General features: G+C 41.6%; 4 protein-coding genes across 4 annotated transcripts; all 4 read right to left on the bottom strand.

The window, feature by feature from the left end:
* Positions 1-113: 113 nt before the first annotated feature.
* Positions 114-1,751, bottom strand: LOC106651730 (ankyrin-1-like). Its single transcript, XM_014370376.2, has 3 exons — positions 1,676-1,751; positions 338-1,591; positions 114-262 (listed from the first exon to the last, which is right to left on the bottom strand). The coding sequence occupies exons 1-3, from the start codon at positions 1,749-1,751 to the stop codon at positions 114-116; spliced, it is 1,479 nt and encodes a 492-aa protein (XP_014225862.2).
* Positions 1,752-13,017: 11,266 nt separating this feature from the next.
* On the bottom strand, positions 13,018-14,024 carry LOC106651729 (transmembrane protease serine 11D-like). Its single transcript, XM_014370375.2, has 4 exons — positions 13,985-14,024; positions 13,576-13,901; positions 13,245-13,511; positions 13,018-13,181 (listed from the first exon to the last, which is right to left on the bottom strand). Exons 1-4 carry the CDS (start codon positions 14,022-14,024, stop codon positions 13,023-13,025), a joined length of 792 nt encoding a protein of 263 aa, XP_014225861.1. The 3' UTR covers positions 13,018-13,022.
* Positions 14,025-14,150: 126 nt separating this feature from the next.
* LOC106651752 lies at positions 14,151-15,352 on the bottom strand. The gene is made up of 4 exons (XM_014370405.2): positions 15,188-15,352; positions 14,853-15,120; positions 14,624-14,775; positions 14,151-14,557 (listed from the first exon to the last, which is right to left on the bottom strand). Exons 1-4 carry the CDS (start codon positions 15,298-15,300, stop codon positions 14,185-14,187), a joined length of 906 nt encoding a protein of 301 aa, XP_014225891.1. The 5' UTR covers positions 15,301-15,352; the 3' UTR covers positions 14,151-14,184.
* Positions 15,353-16,314: 962 nt separating this feature from the next.
* Positions 16,315-19,369, bottom strand: LOC106651728. The gene is made up of 4 exons (XM_014370374.1): positions 19,251-19,369; positions 17,919-18,201; positions 16,706-16,857; positions 16,315-16,627 (listed from the first exon to the last, which is right to left on the bottom strand). The coding sequence occupies exons 1-4, from the start codon at positions 19,367-19,369 to the stop codon at positions 16,375-16,377; spliced, it is 807 nt and encodes a 268-aa protein (XP_014225860.1). The 3' UTR covers positions 16,315-16,374.
* Positions 19,370-25,350: the final 5,981 nt, after the last annotated feature.

The raw sequence follows: 25,350 nt of genomic DNA, 5'->3' as shown, positions 1-25,350 counted from the left end.
CAAAATCATATAATATTATAATGGAGTATATTTTGAAAATAATTCTCAATTGTGCTCTATGGAACAACGAATAATACAAGAACATAAATAAAGTACTGGAAATACATTTTTCGTTATGACGAGGTTTGGCTTGCAACCGCCAAGCAGATATTGCACAAATCTTGGTTGTTCAGCTTCTCCAGGACCATCTCGCAGCACTCGATAGGCAGACGTTTGTGAATCAACTCGTGAAACGGATCCAGGGTCCAGCGTCGAAAAAATCCTCTCGATAGTTTTTCGCACAGATGCATAAGACAATTTTTATTATGTCTTTCTGGGATCATCAATTTATAATGACCCGATGATAATTGACCCGCGAACACGAAGTAATCCGTATACGTGAGTAGCTTTTCCTCCTCTTCGGATTTCAAGTGAATCAGATCGTAGAGCGACAGACTCGGAACGATCATCATCTCTTTGGCGTTGTTTGTGAACTCCTGATCATGGCGCAGAGATTTTTCAAGATCCGATGACTCGTCGAACAAATCGTGTTTAGCAAAGAATTTCATGATCGTCAGGGCGTCGCTTCGGCTGAAGCGATATCCTCTTGCCTCGAGATGTTCGGCGACGGCCAAAGCACCGGACGCTACTCTCATTTTCCAAAACAACGATGAACCAATTTGCAGTTCCGTATTAATTGAAGTTGAGAAAATGCAGTTGGTTATATCTGCGCCACGATTCAAGAGCACATCGACGGTGTTTGGCAATAGATTCGCCACGGCCAACTGCAACGGTGTCTTACCCCACTTGTCTCGGGCATTGATCTGGACCGTCAGCTGCATTTCATCACAGATCTCAAACAAGATCCGGGCGAATTCATCGTCGTCATATCGGTAGCAGATAAAGTGAAGAGGTGTACTTCCGTCACTGTCGGTTAGATTCGGACTGGCGCCACGTCTCAGCAGCAATTCGACCACCTTCTGTCGACCGTGCTCCAGAGCCAAGTGCAACGGCGCCCGACCCCGCTTGTCCCAGGCGTTGATGTGCAGCCGCTGCCGGACTTCATCGCAGACTACCAAGAACCTCTCGATCAGCTTGATATGATTGGGGCTACGGGATTCGCACAACCTGTGAAGAGGCGTCGATCCATATCGATTGACTGCATTCGGATTGGCGCCGTTTCTCAGCAGCAGCTCGATCGTTCGTGCACCGTTGACGTAGATCCACGAAGCCGAGAGTAGCGGCGAGTTGCCCGTTTCTCTCTGCGGGTGATTGGGATCCTGGCCGAGCTCGAGGAATTTCTCCACCAGGTCGTGACAGGCGAATTTGCAGGCCAAGTGGAAATGCTCCGGACGGGTCTCCTCGTCGAAGTAATTCGCATCGAATTTCGCGTATGTTTTGAAAATTAGTCGACGAACTCGAGGTATCGTGAGGTCACGATAAAAGTTAATTTTGCTTACTACACGTAGCAGCAGTCTGTCGAGTTCGGGATCGCCAGATCTGTAGTAGATTCGGAACACGAACACGATGAATCGTTGATATTCCTTGACGTGACCGTCGCCCTCGTAGAAGAGAAGGCCTTTTGCGGAATCCGATATGAGACGATTGATTTCTTTGGGTCGAAAGACGTTCCAAAAATCGGGAACTTCTCTACTCCGGGTTTCGATCAAAGGGTACAGTCGACGGAGAAACTCACGTCGCTCCGTCTCGACCTCCCAATTGACCTCCTCTCGCAAACTCTTTATTGTTTTTAAATCAACGTGCTCGGCCATTGTTTGCACTCGCACGCGATCATAAGACACTCGCGATATAACCAAATATATTTTTTTTTTTCACAAAAGTCACTTGATGTGCAATCGTTGCATTTATTTCTCGTTGTTCACACTGCCGCGTTCGAACGTATACTGATCTCCACAGTCAGAGAGTAAAAAAAACACACGACCGAATCATTGAGCGAGAGAGAGAGAGAGAGACAGAGAGAGCCAAGTTGTAGTTCGTGAATACCAGTAGATTTCGTTCGTTCGGGAATAAACGCCATCTTCGGCTGCTCGAACTACATTTTATCTTAAGAGAATTAACATGAGAAAACAACGCGCTGCGCCAACGCTCGTAACCAACAGCTGGAGCATATGGCACTTCATACTTCTTACTACTTTCATAAACTTTCTAATCGTTCACCGATGTATTAGTCCAGTGTGTCGTTTGACAGAGCACCTAAAAAAATTCGAGTCTCGCTCGCGACTCGATTTATACACGGAGAGAAAATATACGCGATTGAGGGAGGACATGTATCAAGCAAGAATCGCCGGAACGCTTGCCTGGCTCAATCGCTGGCTGTCCGGCGATGAGAGCCGGAGAACCAGGCAAGCGTTCCGGCGATTCTTGCTTGATACATGTCCGCCCTCAATCGCGTATATTTTCTCTCTGTGTAATCAAATGCTGTCGGCAAATATACAGTATACTTTCTCAGTGGTCGGAATTCCGCACATGCGTGTTGCAAAATGGTTATAATTTACAGAAACGCAAATATAACACGACTCCGTGCGGATCAAGTATCTCCGAATAATTTGAATGATTTTGGCGAAAATAAAAAAAAATCAATTTTTTCACATCGTATGCGTTAACGATGACGATGATGATATGTAACACTGCAGTTAATTTTGAGCGTTACTATCTCGGGTGAAAGTCACCTGTTAAGAATAAACTGTTTTCCTTGTATATGTATAAGTCGATATCTGTGTATGTATGTAGTATAATTATTATTGTGTAACACGATGTGTATTTAAACGTAAGTTGTAAGCAGGCGAGTGTCTGTGCGTATTGATCAGCGATGTCTCGCAGACACCAAGAGCGTATAGCGACAATAGCGATTTTAACCATAATTAAATCTAATTTATAAGCAAGCCTCGTGTACGTTTCAAGTATATTTTAAACCCTAACCAAATCATTTAACACACCTTTAGAGGAAACGCGCGGGGGAAAGGAGGGTGACAGGAGTAGTCGGTGACCAACTCTTTCTTTAATTGTAATGAACACTTATTTATTGGTTAAGAAAAATGGCTAAATTACATAAGAAATATATATCGATAGCTTAATTTCATACAAATATCGTTTCGGCTTCACAAATATTCTCAGTAAGACTATGGCTTAGAAGTCCTCAGACGGATAGCTCTCCACGTAAATACTCACACACAGGTAACGTTATCACACTGGTACAAACCGATATCCCAAAGAAAAGAAACGACTTCCAGAAAAAGTCAGAGAAACGACAGCCCAAAAAACGGAGCACGGCTTTGCGTGCTCTCGCTACGACGACCCAAGAGAGAAGAAGGCAGGGCCCCCGACTCCGCGGCAACGCTGCGTTCGGAGCGCCGTATTTCCCCTCATCCTCGGCCGCTGATTGGCCAAACCATCGGCTATACGCGCGGCTTGATCAGGCGGAAATAATGTCACAGATATTGACGAAGATTTTTAAAATTGTACATTTGTTTGATGCGAACTTTGCATTTTCGAAGCATGATTTAAAAATTGATCGTCAATAATTTATAATTGAATGGATTAGCAGGTATAAGTAACTTTAGTATTAGGAACATGTGGGTATTTATGACAATGATTAGGTTGGCGAGTACCCAAAAATATACGCTACAAATAGACATATAGATACAATTTTAGTTTTATAAGCCAATATCAATAAATTTCACGGTACCCACAAATATCTACGAGCGTTTACTGATACAGATTAGTACACGAAAAATAATCAGACTCGCGAGTGTCCGAAAATATCCGCGAGTACATGAATGAGTTTTTGTTCCACCCCAACCTAAACTAACATTTTACTTTCTCTGAACGAAATGAAAATGTTACTTTAGGCGGGGGGATTCACAAAAAATTGTATTTGTACCTACGTAGCGAAAAAATAAAGTCTCAGAGCTCGTGATTATCAACCTCGGCTTCGCCTCGGATGATAAATAACACGTGCTCTGAGACTTTCCAGTTTTTCACTCCCTAGGTGCAAAATATACTATTTCATGGATATAGATTTATCCACGAAAATTATTGATGTAGCGAGTAGCCGTAAAAATTCTCGAGTATTCACAGATACCATTAGATTGGCGAAAAATACTAGATCCACGAGAATCCGTAAATATCCATGAGAATAGGGGTATGTACAAATGGATCCACCAAAATATGTATGATTAGCGAGTATCTGCGAGCATCTACGCATTCAGATTCATCCACGAGAATGATTAGACTCACGAATAGTCACGAAGTCTTTACGATTATCAACGGATGCAATTTTATCCGCCAAAGTTATTAGATTCTCGAGTGTACTCGCGGAAACATCTACTAGTATTATTACATATCTATGTGCGAAAATCATGAGACTTGAAATCATCGGTAGCCGTGAAAATTCACGAGTGATATATCCTGGAACCAATTAGATTAACGAAAACAATTGAATTTCTGAGTTCTATAATATATATCGTTACAACCCACAAACATCCGTGACTAGTCGCGAGTTTCGCACGAAAGAAACTCACAAGTGGAAGTGATTTCATGAAACACATGGGTACGATGCATCACTCCTTGCTACTTTAATGCGCAAATTCGGTCGATCAATTGAACTTTTTCTTTTTTAAATAATATCATTATAAATTACACCATAGTAATTTAATTATGTAGAAACAATGTTAAAGGTATATATAAAAATAAATACATTTTTGAAAACTTATCCCTGAAGTTGATGTCATTTTTATAATTTTATCGTCAAATTTCAGTATTCAATTCTTCAAGCTTTTGGAAAATTATTCAGTTTTCTTAAAAATTCGAGAAATCTGACCTCACTCAAGAAAAGCTGAGTCGATTTCCCATTGAAATTATCCATTAGTTTTTTCTCTAGGTGTATTTAGGTACTTTAAAAAGAGTTACAATCTTAGCGATTCAATTAAATAATGTCCGGTTAAATAATGCGCAAGATCCACCCACGCATAGTGCAATGCGACTGACGTTGTTTCTGACCACTCGAACCGCTGCGGCGCCAGTGTCGAGTTTCTAAATATATCGTAATGCCTGTCCACCGTTGGTCAGTACACATTGAGAAGCCGAAGAGTACGCAGAGAAAGAAAAAGTTAAAGTGAAAGTTTGAGTGCCGAAGATGACGTTAAACGACGAACACGTGCATCAACTTAACCAAAAAAGTATAGAGAGACTGAAGATTATGCGTGAAAAGGTCCGTTGGTGGATTGACTGGGAGCGATATGAATTTCTTCGTCGACTTGACCCTTTAATCAGAGATTGGCAGGGCCAACTTCCCGATCTTCAAGACATTTTTCGGCCGGACGAAATCGACTGTCTTCTCAAGGTTTCTTTAAACTACCGGAAAATGAACCTGGATAAAGGTATAGGAGAACGGTTTATCGATTTTGTGATAGAAACCGACTACAAGGACGAGCCCGAAGTCGTCAGCGAGGCAAGCCGGCCATTCGTGTGTCGCACCACGGCACTGCATTGGGCAGCTAAATACAATTACAGCTCTCTCGTCGGTAAGCTTTTTGAAATATATCCCAGGTGCGATGTGACTTACTTCGACCAAGAGAACGACGACACACATTTTCGTGTAGCCTGCAAATTTGGCTGTTACGAAGTCGTAAAGAGATATCTCGAGCTCGGACAAGACCCCAATTGCCTCGAGCAAGTAACGATCTCAGTCGATTCGGAGTGGTATTATTTTATTAGCCATCAAAATGAGAGTAAAAAATTTATCAAACCGCCGTTACTTTTGGCTCTGTCGAACAAATGCAAAGAGGTGGCACGATTACTACTCGAACGTGGCGCCAACCCCAGTTTGACACTGCTGGACATGGGCAAAGGTCAATTCGACAATGACTCGGTCGAGTTGTTATTCGAGATCATGGATGACATGCAGCTGACGGTGCTGGACGACGCCCGGGACGACTTTGGTAACACACCGCTGCACTTGGCTGTACAACGGGGCAATGCAAAGGTAGTCGAGTTTCTGCTGAGGAGAGGCGCCGATCCCTATTTAACCAACGCACATGGGCAGACAGCTCTGCACATTATTGGCCTTAGCCAATTCTATGGTGACTTGGTGGATATGTTCTTCAAGATCGTCGACGAAAAACATCAACCGGTTCAGGTCGACACCCAAGACCAGTGGGGTTCCACTCCATTGCACTTGGCTCTAAAAAGGAACTACAAGAAGGCGGCCGAAGCACTGCTAGTAAGAGGGGCCAGTCCGAATTTGACCGATAGAGAAGGATCGACTCCTCTTCATGAGATTTGTAGGAGAGACGATGGTGATAAACTTATGAGGGTATTTTTCGAGATCAACAATGCCAATCAGCGCACGGTGCAGGTCGATGCCAAGGACAATGAGGGTAGGACACCTCTTCAATTGGCTGTGGGACATGTATTGCCAAATACTGTAGATTTACTTTTGAAACATGGCGCTGATGTGTCGAGCTTCGTCTTCCCCGCAGTGAGTTATTTTGAAAAGAGTTTAAAAATGTCTTTTAATTGGAAATTGAGACTAGCAAGTGGTCTGATGTCCATCGTCGAACACCTTGAGAAAAGAGGATACGAACTGGACCGAAGCGACGCTCTGATCGTCATGAAATTATTCTCCAAGTACGGTTTGTTCGAGAAGTCATCGAATCCTGAAAAATGTTGGTACGACGAAGAGGAGTTTGCAGCAACAGCGAAAAACATAATGATGAATCCGAGGTTGTCACTCCTCGGCACGATCCAGTTACGGCCCGATGAGGCGGCAAAACAACTTACGAGTTCAGACTGTTACGAGTTTCCATTTCAGTCAAAATTGTGGATGCTTGACCAAGAGCACAGGGAGCTTTGCGATGTGCATCTGTGCGAGAAACTATCGAGACAATTTTTCCGGGCATGGGCACTGTGTTCTTTCTTGGAACTGATACACTATCAGCTGCCACTCGAGTGTTGCAGAATGATCATAGATGAATCATTTATGAACAAAGATTTATATAATATTTGTTTGGCGAATGCCAAAAGTTCGTGATAGCTCGCTCGTTTTTGTAACCATTACTTCGAATAACGAAAAAATTTCAAACTGTACAATAAAGCAGCAGGCAACACATACGTACAATTACGAAGGAATGCAAACAAAAAAAATAATACTTGAGCTTTAATAAATATATTAATTTAGAAAAAGAATAGTTTTGTGCTTTGGTAATGTTCAAACTGTTCTTCTAATTTTGTTTTGTACAACAATATGCATTACAATCGAAATAAATAAAAAATAATAATTTACTGACATGCTTGGATTTTATTCTTTCCTTTTAATTTTATTCCGGTTTTGATGGTAAAAACAATTTCAAAAAAAATCCAAGTTCAAGAAAGTCAAAAATGTAGAAAAGTTGAATGAAATTTTTAATTTCATTGATTTTCATACTTGGCTTTGCAGACCAGCATAGGATAAGCAGTAATCATGATATTGTTACTATAATGAGAGTTTAATAAATAAAAGACGTAATTATGAGAAAATTTAATTTTATTGATTAAACTTTTATACATATAAAATACATTACAATAAAATTTCCATTTTCTTTGAAAAATTATTACTTCTTTATCCTCGAAATTTTTGTTAGCTTTCCATTGTCATACGATCATCAGATAGCAAGTATTTTTTGCATTGAAGAATGTAAATCCATGCTTACTATGATAATATTCAAGTCAATGTCGAGTTACCAGTAGTATTTGAGCGGAACACTAAAAATTACTGAAAAAAATTGATTGTATAAACGTGTCCATGAACTAAAATAATTTTTTTATTGAAATCTAACATACTTCATCGCAAGGTACTCTTTTCATAGAGTAATTTAAAAAATTAGAGCTCTCTACAATTTTTTCAACGCCCTGTGGGTCGTTTTGAACGTACGATTTGTGTACGCAATATGCCCAAAAAATCGTAATGATTTCAGCTAAATCGTTGAGGGCTCTATTTTTTTTAAATTACTCGTTGAAAAGAATACTTTGCGATGGTATACGATAGATTTGAAAAAAAAATTACTGTAGTCCATGGACACGTTTAAACAAACGATTTTTCTCATTACCTTTTAGTGTTGCGCTCAAACACTGCTGGTAACTCGACATTGACTCGAATCTTATCATAGTATATATATGGATTTAAAAAGGACAAAATTTCCAAGAAATCAAAAAAAAGCCGTGTCGGTACAATAAATATAGCCTACACGGAAAAACTGGCGCACGGCTGTGAGTTGTACAAAATATTCATGCACCTCATGTAGCCGTGCGTGCTCATGAAATAGCCGTGCATGCACAGGAAAAAGCCGGGCATGAGCAGCGCAGCGCTCATCGCGCGTCGGTCGCATAACACGGCACTTATTGTCGAAATTACTTATTTTCTAACTCGATGGAAAACCTCCTAAACGTACTTACAAGAAATATGTGATATGCTATATAGATGGAAAATTTTCTCAGCTTTTTGATGGTGTGCTCAGATTTTCGGAAAAAACTATTTTTCTCCGGAAAATTAAAAAAATTAACTTTTTACATTAAATATATTAAAAAGTGTAATTTTAAGACTTTTTAAAATAGTCTAGAACGAAAGCTGAGGAAATTTCCCATCGATTTGCTAGTTTTCATAGTGTGAAAATAATTATTACTTATTAAACCACAGCGATAAACGTGTAAAAACGCGTTTTTACACATTCATCGATGTAGTTCAGCTAGTAAAAATAAAATGAACCATCTGGAAAATGAGTATTCAGATGGAAATTTTCTCAGCTTTCGATCTAGACTATTATAAAAAATCTTAAAATTACGCTTTTTACTTTATTTAATGTTAAAAGTTTATTTTTTTAATTTTCCGAAGAAAAATAGATTTTTTGGAAAATCTGAGCCCACCATCAGAAAGCTGAAGAAATTTTCAATCGGAATCATAGGTCACATATTTTTTTAAAGTAGGTTTAGGAGGTTTTCAAGCGAGTTAGAAATTAAACAATTTTGTCAAAAAGTGCCGTGCGACTGCCGCGTTAGGACGCTGCTGCTCATGCACGGCTTTTTCTTGAACATGAACCTAAAACTCATGCTCTCAGCGAGCACGGCTCACAGCTTGGCGCCAGTTTTTCCGTGTAAGATAGAAGCATTTAAAAATTGACAAAATTTCGATGAAATTTTTTTTGCGATAATTTTGTTGCCGAGTGTATGATATCTTTATACTTTTACATCTTGATTTAGCAGGCTCTAAAGGATATGTAGGTTAAATTTTCATTTTACTATTTTTTCCAAGTTGTTAAATTTATTTTTTGCTAATTCTGCAATCAAATAATATTACAATTTTAAATTCAATAAGCGATTGCCTTACTCGTCTGAATATTTCTACTTATATCATTTAAAACTCTTATAAAGTTTTATTAACTCTTAAAAATCATGGTACGAAATCTGAATATTTATAAGAATTTTTAAGACTTATTTAGACTTTTAAAGAGTTTTTAAGAGTTTTTAAGAATTAGAGTGGCGCTGAAATTTACGTAGGGGTACAAATGTCGCGCACGATCATGCGCTCGAAAACGTTAAACAGCATGCTTTTTCGTGGTGCAATATTTTTCTGTTTAATGTTTCATGAATCAATCACTTTTTCGTGTCTGCCCGACGCTTGATAAATCTCACGCCTAGCCCAGTGGACGTTAAGATCGTCGGGCTTCGCAGGAAATAGTTTGTTCCACGAGGGCGACGGCTCGACTTTTTGTATATGCACTCGTGAAGGTATTGAAGCGATGTATCCTTGCTGCGTGATCCATCTCGTGTTTATAGTGATTAGCGATGTTGCGACGATCAATGCCGATAATCGTTACATCGACTAACTGCTTTAGCCAAAGTAGTAGCTCGCGGAGGATTCGTTTTTATGACTACCTTCAGATGTTTTACAAAATTAGTATTGAAGTTCATTTCATTTCATCCTTTCATGCTCTCTGTCACTTATCAGAGAGGTTTTATCGCGACTCGAAGTGCGTCAACATGAATAACTCGATGAAGATGAGTTTTCAAGGAGTAAAACCGAGGGTTAGACCAACTGGGGAAGATAACGGACAGCCTAGTATCCATACAATGTATAAATCCTTCGACACAACACAAGACAAATCTACAGTGATATATCATCCACCAAAGATTTTTCTCTTTCTCTTTCTCTCTCTCTCGCGTGTACGTGTAAACGTCGAGAAGAAAATACCCGATATAAGTCACGGCGCTGCTCGAGCTACTAAGGGGGCGCATTTTTCAACCCTTCAACGAGTATTATCCTCTTTTCACTCGTCTGTTTTATTTTTATTTTTTTCTTATCTCGCTATGCATACACAATCACCTATGCGACGATGCTTCGAGACTCGTCTGTTATAAAACCAGCCGAGTCAAGAAAAGATGAAAAAAATAAAAATAAAACGAAATAAAATCAGAGAATTGACGGGGAGGATTTTACACGGCGTCAGATTGGCTTCTCCGCGATTTTGCATCGGACGAAGGATTAAAACCCTCGCTCGCTCGCCCATCTGCGCGACGACCGAGCGTAATTATCCGGGCGTGTGATGATGGTTTTTGCGCGGGGTCGTCGTGTGCGTTCGATGCTTTTATCCACGCGTCGATGAGCCCATACGCACAGGGTGGCAGTAACGATAACACACGCGATGGACGAACGACGAGGAATGATAATTATTTTTTTACCGAATTTATACGCGTCGTTGCTTTGATTAAAGGGACGATGGGTATTTTCGGTGGACGATGACGAGACAGAGAGAGAGATTAATTGCTTGACGAATATTTCCTTTATTTTTGTTGCTACTTACAGAAAAAAATATCAGGCATAGAGTATTGTCAGACAGTGGTGTTTGCATTTTATACACGACGGTGACGCGAGATCTATCTCTCGCTGAAGGGGTCGTCGATCGAATTTCCTTCTCATTTTTTTTTGTACCATCCTCTCAGCCCCGAGTTCGGCGGCGGTTGTAGAGATGGAAGAAAAGTTGGAAAACTATACGGCAGTGCATTATCGATACAAGTTTTTCGACTTTCTCTTTCAATACTCTCCTCCTCTCTTTTTTCTTTTTGTTCGCTCCGAGTCGAAAGGTAAGACTTGCCTCGCTGAGGGGGGTTTAACCGACGCGCGGCATTGAATTTTTTTCTTCCGCGAAAGTTCGTCCGTGGCCAAGCGACGACGACGACGACGCTGCTGCTGCGGCGTAAACCGGAAAGCAAGAGTTTCATTCAATTATAACATTCAATAATACATCTCGTAACACCGCGGCGGCACGGGATCGATAAATTAGAAAATAGGGTAAATCGATGATAGCGAGCTCCAATTACGTAATTGAGAGTACCTTTGAAACTCCTGCGCCGCTGCGAGCGTAATTTAATTTTTCGATTCCCTTTCATACAGTTAATCTGAATTCAGTCGAAAAAATTAAATCCGAAGTACGGCATCTGCCGTATGCCGAAAGACATGTGGGTCCTGCCGAACTTCTCGTTCAAACGCTCGAACTTCCTTCTGATCAGTCGCTCGACCAGACGCTCCATTTTGCTCAGGATCCAGTCGCGATAGTACCAGACCATCAGCCAGGCGATCAGGCTGTCCAGCAGCGACTGTTCCGATTTTACGCTCACGTCGCTGGACGACGAAGAAGGAAATTTTTCAATTCGGAGTCGGAGAATCGAATTCTTTCGTCGTCTTTGTCGTCTTACCCAACGTCCGTGAACTGGAAATCGATCAGGCTCAGCTTCACCGTCTCGAAGTTCATCTCGATCAGCAGGTGAACGTTGAGATCGCTGATCCTACCGATCAGTACGCCGCTGTTCCACCATATACCGACGTCGTAATAGTAACCGTAGGTCAACTGAGAAACGAAAAGTAGGTTAAAAAAAAAAAATAAATAAAGTAACTATGAAATTTTACAATTTTTCTCGCTCACCACGAGCTTGGGCCACTCGAAGAAGAGACTCGTGGCGAGCAGTCGGCCGCTGTATCGGAGCTCGCAGCCGCCGCTGCGACGCAGCAGCGACAGGTGTCGCAGCTCGCCCCCGCACAGACGCAGCTCCAGCCACGCGCCGCACCTGGCGTAATCCTTGACGGGCAGCGGATCGATGGTGCGCAGCACCACCTGCACGTCGTAGAGATTGGCGTCGATGCAGTCGTCGATCGGGCCGTCGTAGCTGATCGGCTGAGCGCTGATAGTGTGTAGATTTTTTTTACCAGACTTTAGGATTTTCATTTGTGTACACGAATATGACTTATAGTAGTTGTTTATACAAGCCGATGTAGGACAGTACGGAGTTGAACTTGTAGGTACGGACATAACCAAAGATGCAGGTTAGAAATATCTTGAACAAGCTCAGAGAAACTCTCAGCATGTTTCAATTTTTCCCGGCGGGGTGGGTGTTTGTGACGATATTTTCTTCCTTCTTTTCTTCATCACTCACGACTTGTGTATACTTTGAATTTTGCGATCGGTTCAAAGACGCGCGACGACGCCTCTTCGTCTCGATTTTGCCATCGCGCCAACGATATAACCCCGATTAAAATTAAATTTCAGCCTGTCCAAACTCGGACTCATAGTTACTTTCGAGACTCGTATCACATTGTATCGGATATAGCCGATAAGCTGCGCCGACCTAGTTTTCAGTCCATTAATATAGTGAACTTGAAGAAGTATAGTCGCGGAATTAACTCGGGAATCTAATTGATAATCGTGTGCAATCTTCGGATCTTACGAATAGAAATTCGCGTGTATAAGATAACGTCGTCTATTAAATACCTCGACGTTGTGGTGTAAGTTTTAAAATATATATTATAATTAAAGTGTCAACCGATAAATAGAGAGAAATGATCGATGTACGTTCGAGTTTCATAACTTTATCGAGGAATTTTCTTTTCTTTTTTTTTCTTCTATATTACAAGTGCTGAAACAGAGAGGCTATAAAAAGTATTTAAACTATAAAATATATCGGCTTCGCCGACGTCGAACGTTTTTCGACGCCTCCGGTCACGACTTCGTGGTCTGCTCGATGAATCTCGCGTAGTACTTGATGTCGATATGGACGTTCGTCGACATTTTCTTGTTTTCGACGGCCGCGCAATAAATCGAGTCGGTGATGCCGACGATCCGATTTTCGGAATCGAGCAGTGGACCGCCGCTGTCGCCCTGTTATCGATTAGACATTGGGTACATAAAAAATGACGATGATTAATCTTATCGATCACTTACGCAGGTCAAAACTGCATTCGGAAAGCCCTCGGTGCAGAGGATATTGTTCTCCAAATTCTCGACCTCGTTGGAGATCAGCCTGATGGAATCCTGGCAGTCTTTCTTCTTCATCAATTTCAAAAAGCCCACCTTCAGGATCGTCGGGGTCGCGTCGTCCTCTTCGTGGTCTTCTATGTCCCAACCGACGACCTTCAATACGCCGTGAGGCTGCGACGGATCGATCGGTTTTATCGTCGCTGGCTCGATTTCACTCACCTCTTCCTTGAGCTGCGCGAAATAAAAAATTCATGCAAAAAAGTAAAGAATCACTGTATAGAGGGACCGCACGAACCTTGGCGATCGCGATGTCGTTGTCGGAAAAATGATGCGCCTCCCGATGCAGCAGCGACCACTGATCGTACGTGACGGCCGACTCTATCTTGTACACGCCCTTTTTCGCGTCGTCCAGCAGCAGCACGCCGATCTTCTTCAAATTTGGCTGCAACTTGAAGCAGTGGGCCGACGTGAGTACGTGACGCTTCGACACGAGCGATCCGCTGCACAGCATGCCCGAGTCGACGTTCTCGAGCCGTACGAAGAACGAGTACTCGCCGGGCTTGACCCTGCGAGTGAACAGACCGAACAGGGGCTCGGCTCGGATCGATAATAATCCTCCGACTATAAAAGATGTATAATTTTTTTTTTTTTTTACAATGATGAGTTTGGTTGAAAAATGAAGCGAGTGTATGATGATGGATTACGCAATAAGAAGCAGCACTGCAAGGTGGGTGAGAAGCTCATAGCTATCGTTGCGAGTGCGAAATTTCTGTGGCGCGAGGTATCATATAGAGGCAGAGAATCGTGAATCGAGGTAGAAATAAAATTACTTTTATTGTTTTTTTTTTTTTTTTTTTTTATGACCAAGTATAAAAATTAATGTCTATTCTACATATATGTACAATTATACATCGATTCGATTCTTCGACTTGTTCTCCTCGACCTGCAGCAACACCTTCTCCAGAAGCTCGACTTTGTCCGGGCTCGGCGCGTCCTCGACACCCTCGTTCGGATGATACTCGTCCGCGGCGAACTCCCGCTCGAGACTCCTCAGACTCAACGTGGCCAAGGAGCGACGATTGTTCGACTTGGCGAGATTGACGAAGGTGAAGGGTCGATGGCCCGGACCGATCTGTCGATTGACGAGCTCGACCTCCGCTGCGAGGATGTCGTTGGCCATCACCTCGACCTGGCGCAGTATCGCGTCGTGGGCCAGCCAGATGGCGACCTTGACCACGACGTTGGACCAGAAGCCGTCGGACGACGCGTCGAGTTTGCTGCGCAGAGACACAATGTCGACGATGAACGACGATGATTGAAACAAACTACGATGATATGCTTACCCGTTGTCGTGGAATTTCAAGCTCCTGAAGACGATCTGGTACTCGCTGAAGTCGACGTCGACGTCGAGATTGACGCGGAGATTCGACAGATCGCCGTAGATCGTGCCGCGGCCGCTCCAGAAGAAGACGTCGTAGTAATAGGCGTAAAGGAACTGCTCGCACGAACACACACGCCATTGAATCAACCGCATCTCGATTAAAAAAAAATATATCGCCATTATATGCTCACGCTCATGACGTTCCATCCGATGTTCAGATTGGCCGTGACGATCTTCTTGCTGTAGGCCAGTGTGCAGGTGCCCGCCCGATACATCGTCGAGACTCGCTTCAGCTGGCCGTCGTACAGATTCGCGAAGATCCAGCTGGTCCAGTAATAATCCCGATCGACGAGCTCCGCGGGATCGAACAGGCTCAGGCCCCGCCTGATACGCTCGATGTTGTCGTCCATCATCCTGTCGATGTTGATCGGTCCCACGGCTTTTCGCGCCAACTCGACACTGCACGATCGACAGATATACATATTACAATCGTAGGGAAAAAATTATATCTCGTGCATTGGCTCACTCTTCGATGTTATAATTCAATCCCAGTGGATGAAATGCAGCAGCGGTTTGAGGCGCGGCGTCGACCCAGCCGAGCGCCAAAACGAGCGACGAAAACAACAACAACAACAACATGACGACGACGACGGCGACACGACGAACTCGCGGCGCAGCGCGAGCCACTTGGCTATTTATTGCGCCCGCGTCCGGACGCGCGAGAGAGACAATATAAATATTTTACATTAGTACGTACGCACTATCGCGATTTATTTTATACACGTTATTTATTAATTAACGCTCGCAATGTCGATATCGTTGCGGAGCGAGAGAGCTTATCTAGCTTAATTCGAAGGAGAGAAGAGAGAAAAAGAAACGAAGAAAATGAAACTAATCCGCTCGATGATTGTTATTATATTCACATGCGCCTCGCGCGGTGGCGTCCTCGCATACGAGAAATGCATTTTTGGCGCAACGATTGTTTTTATACGACAAGCGAAGCCGGAAAATCTCTCACGCGTCGCGACCCGTGCTCGGCGGCTCCCTACTATCTAGATAAATCAAATGCGATTTTTATTGCACTTTTGTATTATTTTCTTGCCCTCTCTCTCTCGCGCGCACAAATAACGTATAAAGAAGCTCTCTGCTCGGTTTGTAATCGGCGCAAGTGCGCTTACACGATTCGAGATAATCGGACGCGCGCATCTCTCTCTCTCTCTCTCTCTCTCTCTCTCTCGGTTATACTTCTGCATTATACCTCGCGCGAGTTTTTTAACCCGAGATTTGACCGCATCGCCCCCGCGTTCGTTGCATATATTATAAGGCGAACACGTGCGGCGTATAAAGTTGCGTTATTTTTGGTAGTCGAATTAGTTTTTTTTTTTTTTAATGTCACCGAACAACAGTTTTATTATTTTTGCCAAGCGATTGTTTACGTAAACAATGAATTATTTCTTAGTTGGAGACGAGATCGAGGAAGATATAGTTATAATCTTTTCGATAAAGAATTTCTAGACGTGAAATTAGTATTTTTTCAATCAGATTTAGATCGTGTTCGAGCTAGTAAACAAGATTTATTTTTTTTTCAATTACACAACAACGGTAAGTTTTACAAATAGACACCAAGAATCTCGAAAAGACATGCGGTGAAAGTCTCGGGTAGGTCTGGTGTATACAATTTTCGACTATATCGAATAACAATATTTATTTAATTTATCCAAAGAGATGAGACGTGAGAGTCTGGAAGAAGTTCTTGTGGCTGTTCTTGGTCTTGTCGATGAAGACGAATTTGCGATGGCCCTGGCCGAGCTGCTCGTTCAGCTCGTTCATCTGGCCCTCCATGAGGTAGGAAGAGTAGACCGAGATCCTCTCGAGCACCAGGTCGTGGCAGAAGTGCGAGACGAGCTTGAAGCCCCAATTGACGAACCAGCTGTAATATCCTCCCTTGATGTGTAGATCGATTTTTCTGTAAAAAGAAGAAAATCAATGACATAAGTATGTTTTAAACAATTATAGATAACAATGACGATGTAAGAACCCTTACCCAGCGCGGAGATAATCCAAATTCTTCAGCACCATCTCGTACTTGTCGAAGTCGATGTCGAGGACCATGTTCATCTTCACGTCGCGCACAAAGCCGTAAAACAGGCCCTCGTAAGTGGCGAGCACGCCGGGATAGCGGTAGTCGTAATCAAACTTGACAAAAAATAATAATGGCATTAATTAGACGGATCTTATAAAAATGACGATAGTGGACAATATTTCCGATTCTTTGTGAATTTTGTATTCAAGTTGACATTAAAAAAAGCTGTGGATTTGATTAGACTTTAAGAAGAAAGTTTTTTCTCGATGATCGTTCAAATGCTTCATAAGGATCCGAGTACTAATTGAGAACTTACTTTAGACAGGAGCGCAAAATTTAAAGTCACTCAAACCTGATGATCTTGATATTTTTAAATTGTAGTTAACGAGCTGAATTTAGAAGTAAAGTAGAGCGATAAAAAATCTATGAATAAAATAAGTCTATGAGTATCAGAGAACTACGAGTAAGAGAACTTTTTCGATCGAATTGAATCCTCTTAGAGATAATTTTGTGTAAGAATATTTGTTTTTTTCAGTGGTTACATCGATTTCCAATCGATTTAAATATTTTACACAATAAAGTTCAACCGTTAAGGAAACTGTATAAAAAATTTTTTTTATCGGTCAGTCTATTATCTTGCGATAGGATATTTCCTGACAACATCATCTGAAACAAAAATTCGACATATTTCTCGAAGTTGAGGATTTGGCGCGAGTTTGAATGTTTCATTGTGCACATCGTGCAAACTTTACACTTTACTTTTATGCGTATCTTGCCGTTTCCTTAACAGTTGAACTTTATTTCCTCTCTTAATCCTCTCTTAAAATAATGATGACCCTAAAAGTGAAGCCAATCTATTCGGCCTCTGATTGGTCGACTGACTTTTGACTCGAGTCGAAACGTAATAAAGTGACATCTACGGTCAAAATAGCAACTTTTTCGAAGCTGACTGAAAAATGTACGCGCACGAAGCGCGCCTGAAAATTCCAAATTCATTGAACTTTTAGTTTTAATATATAATTATTAAAAAAAAAATAATAATAATTTCCATCTCGCCAAGATATCCAACCCCTTGATCTAAGTATCAAGGTTAATTTACTAATTTTAACAAATTTCATGAACAACCAAATGTACATCAAAGAAACGAAGGAAAAGTAGGAAAAGAAATACTCACGGACAGAGACTCGAAGCTCATAATGAGATCCACCGTGAGGACTTTGTTGCGATAGGCGAGGGTGCAGGTGCCGGCGCGCTCCAGCCACGAGAGATTCTGCAGACTGCCGTTGGTCAAGTAGATGTAGTAGCCAAAAGTCTCGGCGATGTGATTGATGGGTATCTGCATGTCTCTTAATTTGCCCGGATCGGCGTAATAGGCCACCAGGCTCTGGATCGTTTTCAGATTCTCGTCGAACATCTTGTCGATGTTGACCTTCCTGCCGTAGGCCAGACGGGGCCATCTGAGAGATCAACGAGAAATATTTTCTTGAGTTCGTCGGTGTTTTTTTTTTTTTTTTTGTTTTCCTTTTATCTGCTAGGAGTACTCAAAATTGTATGGCTCACTTTGGCCAATGAAAAAGTTTTCTTAGATATAAAGTAAGGGTCATTGGATCGACGATCGAATTGACTTTGTTTCATTGAGTTACATAACACTATCTTTCGTGCTTGTACTCTATGTATATTTCCAAAACCAGCTTCGAGGTCCAATGTAAATATCAACCATGATATTTAAACATGATATCCACCACGAAATTTTTCCAAAGCCGTGAGTTATACCATTATTTTGACGTTACCACTTGCAGATTTACAGAATTAAAGTACTCGCCATCTAGTGGTGAAAGCTTGAAATAATATTATCGCAATCAAAGTGCTTGACAACTGATTTTAATTTTTGGAAATAAATGTATTGTCATTTTTAAGTCATTGTAACGTAAATATTTCCGAATTCCGATCATTTTTTAAATTAAAACCTTTCAATGGAAACTATTAAAATTTATTGCGATTGATCGAGTACAAAATTTGCTAATTTAAATAAAAATACTTGAATATTTCATGTATCGCATCAACACTTCATTTTATTTGCTAATTATCTAAATAATAACTCATAATTATCCTGTATCGTCTAGCCTCGTTCAACTACAAGTTTTTTCATCTATTATACATGTTTATGTGTTCGCCATGCGCGAAAAGCCACGCGAGCGTGCGAATCATCGCGTACGCGAGATTTTTTTTTGATAAATACTCCGAAATCTCGGCTCGTAATACCCGCGGGGCTTATCGTTATATGGACTTTGAGCGGTGCGTGTATTTACAGTGTATAGCAATGTTGTTATACATATATCGCGCGTTTCCTAAAAAAAGGCGGTACAGTCACGCGGGTGGCCGCGCAAATGTGTCAAGCTTATGTGTGTCAAACGTTAGGTAACATTCGCGTCGTCCGATGTCAAAATTATTATTGTTATTATTATTTTTGCATTTTTATTAATAATTTATGAAATGTCACACTTACACTGCGCGAGTGTGCAACTCGTTCGACAAGACGTTCAATTCGGACGTGGCATTGTAGATGCTGCTACCGCTGCCGATGCCGCCGATGGCCAGGAGCGCCAAACAAACCGTGAAGATCATCTCGTCGATTCTTGCAGGGGGGTGTGTCACACGGTTCAGCAATGACGATTCGCCGTCGTTGTTATTATTTTTTATTTATTTTTTTTTGTACAAAAACTACACCACCGAGACTTGCGATCGGAGCCGATTCGAACTTGAAGAAATGAGCGTTCGTAGGCATTGGCCAGGGCTTTTTATTGACTCTCTCTCGTCGTGCACAATCACGACTGAATTTTTCGATTCATAATCGATCTCTCGCGCGGGGGCACACACGTTAAAACAATTAGAGAGAGAGACGACGAAACAAAAAAAAAAAAAATAATAATAAACGAAAAAATGCTTTAAATTTAAATTGTTCCGTGCGTTTATTTTTTTTTATCAGCAATCGCTGTCGCTCTAATCAACGCGACGATCTCCGCTCGATACGGTTACAACAATGAGCCGCCGATAAGCCCTCGAATGTAGAAAATTTCGATTAATGCGTGTGTACTAATCGGTCGTTATGATCATCTTGTGTCAATTTGTTGTTTTCTAATTAACGCTTCGTGCACTATTTGCCCACAGCAATTCCCTGTATTATTATTTGGCTAAATTTCGTTTCTTCTTCTTCTTTTTTTTCCACCGCTCATGATTGTTATTTCGTTGTGTATACATCTCGTTCGTCGCATTAAAATAATGATTCACGCTCGTCACCGGCCGCGCGAGCTGCGAAAGAATTTTAGAACCGATAATAACGCGATATTATTGTTCGCGCGCACGAAGGTCCGATCGGAATCGCGCAGCTAACGTCGACTATTGTATTTTCGCACGCGTGCGAAGCGCGAAGATAGCCAAGACAATTGGACTTCAGCAGCAGCAACCCCCAGAAAAATCGATCGATCATCGCGATAATAAATCACCATTATGCATTGTGTGCTTCGAATCTCGTTTGATATAAAAAATATGAAATATTCGAACGAGACAATAATTGACCACTGTTAAGCGATCTTTATTTTCGGGAGTTATAAAAATATATTGTATTCTCGATCTCGATCGGATTTGGTTTTTTTCGATTGATAAAATTTTACGTTGCCTCACGTATATTGTTTTTTTTTTCATCGTGTCGATATCTTCATGTACGTGTAAAGGATTACCGACGCGAATAAAGTTATCTACCTCATCGGCGTGCGGTGTAGACGAGCACTGCCACAAATATACGAAATCGATTTGATCGGTTAACAATAACAAAATTAATAATTACTATATAGCAAGAGTATGCAAATTAAGATCGGTACATAAAAATCCATTCCTCGGACGTCAAAACAAGTGTAGGAAAAAATCAAAAACAACAACAACAACGTCGACGACTCTCTGCGGCTAGCGCATAAAAAATCTATATACATGTGTGTATACGTATAAACATGCTTTTTGCCGCATAGCGCTCCAACTCGTAAATCGTTTGTAGCAGCTACTTCTCTTTTGGCGAGCGTTGAGGCGGCGGCGTCGGCGGAGGAGAGCGAGCACGTGCCGTAACGCTGAAAACGTCGACGAACTCGAGAGACGACGACGACGACGACGACGACGACACACGAGACGACGACGTATTCCGAGCCAACGACTCGAGTGCATTATATTCACACACACATACACAGAGTCTTGCATAGAGAGTTAAAAAGAAAAGAGGAGAAATATAAAAAAAAATAAAATAAAGAGAGAGAGGAAAGAAAGAAAGAGACGTAGAAAAAAAACAACGCGTGTGTCTCGGCTCTTTGCTCGCCGCGAATACGATACACACGCGGTCTTTTTCATATACACACGACTCTCTCTCCGTCGCATGCATCCTTGCATTTTTTACAGAAATGTAATACGTAGTAAAAATAAACGTTTTCTTTGTCATACAGTCCGTGGGCGAGCTTGATATATAATTGCCGATGGACTTGAAAATAACCAAGCGGCTGTAATTAGGCCTTGGTAATCGATTCGTTATCAAAGCTCGCGGTATTGTATACACAGTTTACGTATTATACAATCGAGACTCGTCGAACGATATACTCTCATGGGTTGGGCTTGCGAGTAAATTTAGATCCACATTCGCATAGATACGCGCGTATTCGCAAAAACGTTGTTTAATAAACACGCACGCCGATCCCTTTACCTCTCCGCCCCTTCCCCCCGCGCGACGCTTCGCGCCTCGAATTTAGAATAATCTCGGCGTGAGACAATGATGATTTTGTACACATTATACGTCGGGATCGTGCTCTATATACGTATACGACATATATCATAACGATCGGCGGTCGCGCCAACTTTTCGAGATATTTTCAAATATCCGCGCGTAGTGTATTATACTGGTCGAATTACACCAGAAATTCACACACGAGCGTTGCGCAAAATAACAAATACTCGAATGCACACATATTTGGCAACTTAATGCGCAGGATGAGACGCGTGGAAGGTATATAACGCGGCAGCGCAGCAGCTGCGAGAGCAAAACGCCATAAAAACGCGGTGTAGTTTCAAGGCGAGCCGGACGACGTCTTTTTCCTCGACTTCTTCTTCGTCTTCTTCGTCTGCACCTGCGTCCGTGCGTTACGTTATACCATATACGCGATTGAGAAAAGAACGACGACGACGAGGATGATAGTGACGTCGTTGCGCGCAAGCGGCCGTTAGATAATAATTTCTCACGCGCGTCATTATAATGCATAATAGTGAAGTCGAAACCGATCCTCGTATATCGATAGTTTCTCGAGTTGACGCGATATGATATATTTTCACATACTACGCCCCCCCACCCGTCGTTGTGTACAAAACAATAATCGCGCGAGGTGAAAAAAAAATTGGAATAAAAAAAAATGAGATGAAAATTATAGTAAACGCTTGTTTTTCTATTCTACTACGTACTAGGAGGAGAGAACGTGTAAACACGTTGTGCGCCGCGAAGCACATGTGTGTTATTACTATACACTCGAGCAAGCCCCACCTCGACGTACTTACTTACTATACGGACATCGTACGATAGTAAATACGAGCTTTATAGCGAATCGTGCGATTAGAAGCTGTGTGCGCGCGATATAATAGGTATTTTATAATCATCGAGTACATCGCAAACGCCGGGCGAACGTACGACTTATATCATGTATACGTCTATTATGCATTGGATGATTTTGTTTTGACTGTTCTCCGGCGCTCCTCCTCCACCTCCACCCGAATCTCGCTCTGATACGTGAGATCGCGCGAGTATAATGCGCACAATTGGGTACACATGTTGTTGTTTTTTTTTTTTTTTCATGTATGCAATTTTGCGCACGACCTGCACTGCGTAGCTAAGAGCCGATGTTTGTCGTTCGAAGGTGTTTGTCGCCGTTCTCTTCTTCGTCTTTTTTTTTTTTTTTATTCGCTCCTCGCGCTTCGCCTCCTTTTATATTTGCAAGCAGCGAGAGAGTGAGAGTAGAGTCAGGAGACGGACAAAGAAACGCCTGAAATTGGCTTCCTTTTTGTCTCGAATGTTTGGACACATCCGTTACGTGTGTATATATATCTGTGTGTTTGTGTGTATACAATCGCACGGTAATATTCCATCAATGGGAGCGATCGGAAAACATCACGCCACTTAGATCGAAGGCGCGTGTCCTCTTCGAATTTGTACTCGTGCGATTATGTGTACATATATAAATACACACGTATGCTATATTTCTCGAAATCGTATACATACAACGCGAATTGCGGTCGATGTGTAAAATAACATCACCTCATCCACAAAGCGAGAAAGAGAGAGAGAAATTAAATAAAGATTGTCCCAGATTTTTTCCCCTTCGGTAGACAGACAGAGGCACACTTGTCATTTTACTCGAAAAATATATATACCACTACGTATATATACATTTAAAGCTCGCGTGCGCGTGCGATACACATACATACGGTCGTTGGCGTAAGTATAGCGCGTTATGGCGCGAGATCGCGCGATCGCCAGCCTCGACGAATCAGACGTTGACTTTCTCCGGACGAGCCTCCGGCCTCGCAGCACGAGCAATTGGGTATTTTACTATATTTGCGAGATCGTGTGTAATCGCGTCGAAACTTGCTCAACTGTACCGAACGCGTACTGTAAGAAGAAAAAAAATTTCCAAAACATTTGGTTAAATTTTTGTTTAAACGATAACAAAGATCCGGGCAAGTATATTTCGACCATCCCTACGAAGACAATCACTCATGCGAATGCGGTCAAAAAAATCTCTCTTAGAAATCGGCGGCGAAAAAAAACTATCTTTCAAAGAAGCGGTCAAGAAAATCTCTTCAAAAAAATAAGAAAAAAACTAAAAAAAAAATCAAAAAAATTAAAAGAAATTAAAAAAAAAAAAAAAAAAAACAAAAGCAAAAAAAATAAATTTTTGGAGAGATTTTCTTGACCTCATCTTCGAAAGAGAGTTTTTTTTCTCCGCAAGTTTTCAGGAGAGATTTTTTTGATCGCGCTTCACTGGAACGGTGATACTCTTCATTGGGATGGTTGACTTATATTTTCTCGCTTCGTGCCATTGACGTCGCGGTGCATTCGATATGATTGACTCGGAAATTCGAGCGATCGCGCGTATGATGCGTTTTTCTCGTGCACTATATACACGATACACATGTGTGTTGCTTTGACAGTAACCGGCCTCGTGACGTAGTGCCACTATACAATAACACGCACGATATACTATAGATCGCGCGTGTGACGTAGCAGGAAGCTTTTCGTAGTATTATCAAAGATTTTCTTTACTCAATTTCCATCTTGTACGTACAGTGTGTGTCCCATAAATATAATATTATATCCTTGCGATTTCGTAACCGCGCGAAATCATTGAGGGTGTATATTATGTACTGCACGCGAGTGGGTCATGTGTACATATACACGCACAAAGGATTCGAGAAAATTATGCGCGATAAAGAAACATTACAAGTTGTGCATTGCATAAAGCTCCGCGCGCACGATTCGGGACTCGAGGCTTTTTTTTCTCTCTTCTTTTACAACTGCGCGAGCGAGAGAAAAACCTGTTCTGCTGCTGCCGCTGCCACTCGAAGTGGTGAAATTGCACTCGAACGATTCGTCGGTCGCGCGGTTGTGTCACTATAGTACACGAGAGATATTATACGGCTTTTTAACGCGTGCGCTTATGTATATTATATATGAATATATTGCTCGAGAAACCTAAATTTACGAACACGCGGAAGGCGCGATTAATAAAAACCGATCCACTTTTTATAAAGCAGGATTATGAACGGGGCGACCGATTAAATTCTGCCCCGTTGATAGTCGAAAGATTTTAGAGAGAGAAATGTGCTAAGGTGCGGAACACCGTATAACTAATGTAAGTTCGGTATGATATTAAAGAAACCTTCAGTTTAGTGCGAAAACGCCTGTTAGTACTGTTTCTCCCGTTAACGGGAGATTAAAAACGTGAAAATGTAATACCGCAATCATTTCGATGCAAAAACGATCGAAAAGGACTTGATACTTTACTTAAATTTATTTATTTCGATCGACATTACTAAAAATTCAAGAAAATTGAATCAAAATTAAAGCCAGTCTTCGACGCTAGATGTCGAGGACCTTTATTTTAAAATGTACAAGTGGCAGAGTCGAGATAGTTGTATAAATGACAGCGAATATCCTAAACATATCATATGATTCTTGAAAGATCTGACTCCTATCAAAAATTGATACACCTGGTGTTGTCTATAAATTGAGCTGTAAAGATTGCAATGCTACGTATGTGGGAGAGACTAAGCGACAACTTCAAACTGATGTTTCGCATTACATATACGTTTAGAAATCACAGAATCCTTATTAACCATATGACGGTGTTCGGATATACGAATTTTAACTGGGAAAATACTGAGATACTGCGGATTGTGAACCTTCATTTTTTGAACGGAGGTTTTCCGAAATGATACGCATTAACATGCAAAAAAATTCGATAAATAAAAAAGAAGATATCCAGTTTCTCAGCAATGTGTACCAACCGCTTCTGTGCTCTCTGTAA

This window comes from Trichogramma pretiosum, unplaced genomic scaffold (genome assembly GCF_000599845.2).
Source record: "Trichogramma pretiosum strain Unisexual culture from Peru unplaced genomic scaffold, Tpre_2.0 scaffold174, whole genome shotgun sequence".
In the NCBI taxonomy this organism is placed as follows: domain Eukaryota; kingdom Metazoa; phylum Arthropoda; class Insecta; order Hymenoptera; family Trichogrammatidae; genus Trichogramma; species Trichogramma pretiosum.
This window is presented reverse-complemented; position numbering and strand designations above follow the sequence as displayed.

Coding starts and splice junctions, on each gene's coding strand:
- LOC106651730 (XM_014370376.2), bottom strand. CDS start 1,751: ATGGCCGAGCACGTTGATTTAAAAACAATAAAGAGTTTGCGAGAGGAG. Junction 1,592..1,675: donor GGAGGTCGAGACGGAGCGAC/GTGAGTTTCTCC, acceptor TTCGACCCAAAG/AAATCAATCGTCTCATATCG. Junction 263..337: donor CGCGGGTCAATTATCATCGG/GTCATTATAAAT, acceptor AACTATCGAGAG/GATTTTTTCGACGCTGGACC.
- LOC106651752 (XM_014370405.2), bottom strand. CDS start 15,300: ATGTTGTTGTTGTTGTTGTTTTCGTCGCTCGTTTTGGCGCTCGGCTGG. Junction 15,121..15,187: donor TTGAATTATAACATCGAAGA/GTGAGCCAATGC, acceptor TCGATCGTGCAG/TGTCGAGTTGGCGCGAAAAG. Junction 14,776..14,852: donor TCGGATGGAACGTCATGAGC/GTGAGCATATAA, acceptor TCGTGCGAGCAG/TTCCTTTACGCCTATTACTA.
- LOC106651729 (XM_014370375.2), bottom strand. CDS start 14,024: ATGAGCTTCTCACCCACCTTGCAGTGCTGCTTCTTATTGC. Junction 13,902..13,984: donor GCAGTGCTGCTTCTTATTGC/GTAATCCATCAT, acceptor CATCTTTTATAG/TCGGAGGATTATTATCGATC. Junction 13,182..13,244: donor CGAATGCAGTTTTGACCTGC/GTAAGTGATCGA, acceptor AATCGATAACAG/GGCGACAGCGGCGGTCCACT.
- LOC106651728 (XM_014370374.1), bottom strand. CDS start 19,369: ATGATCTTCACGGTTTGTTTGGCGCTCCTGGCCATCGGCGGCATCGGC. Junction 16,858..17,918: donor TGAGCTTCGAGTCTCTGTCC/GTGAGTATTTCT, acceptor TTTTTTGTCAAG/TTTGATTACGACTACCGCTA. Junction 16,628..16,705: donor TTGGATTATCTCCGCGCTGG/GTAAGGGTTCTT, acceptor TTCTTTTTACAG/AAAAATCGATCTACACATCA.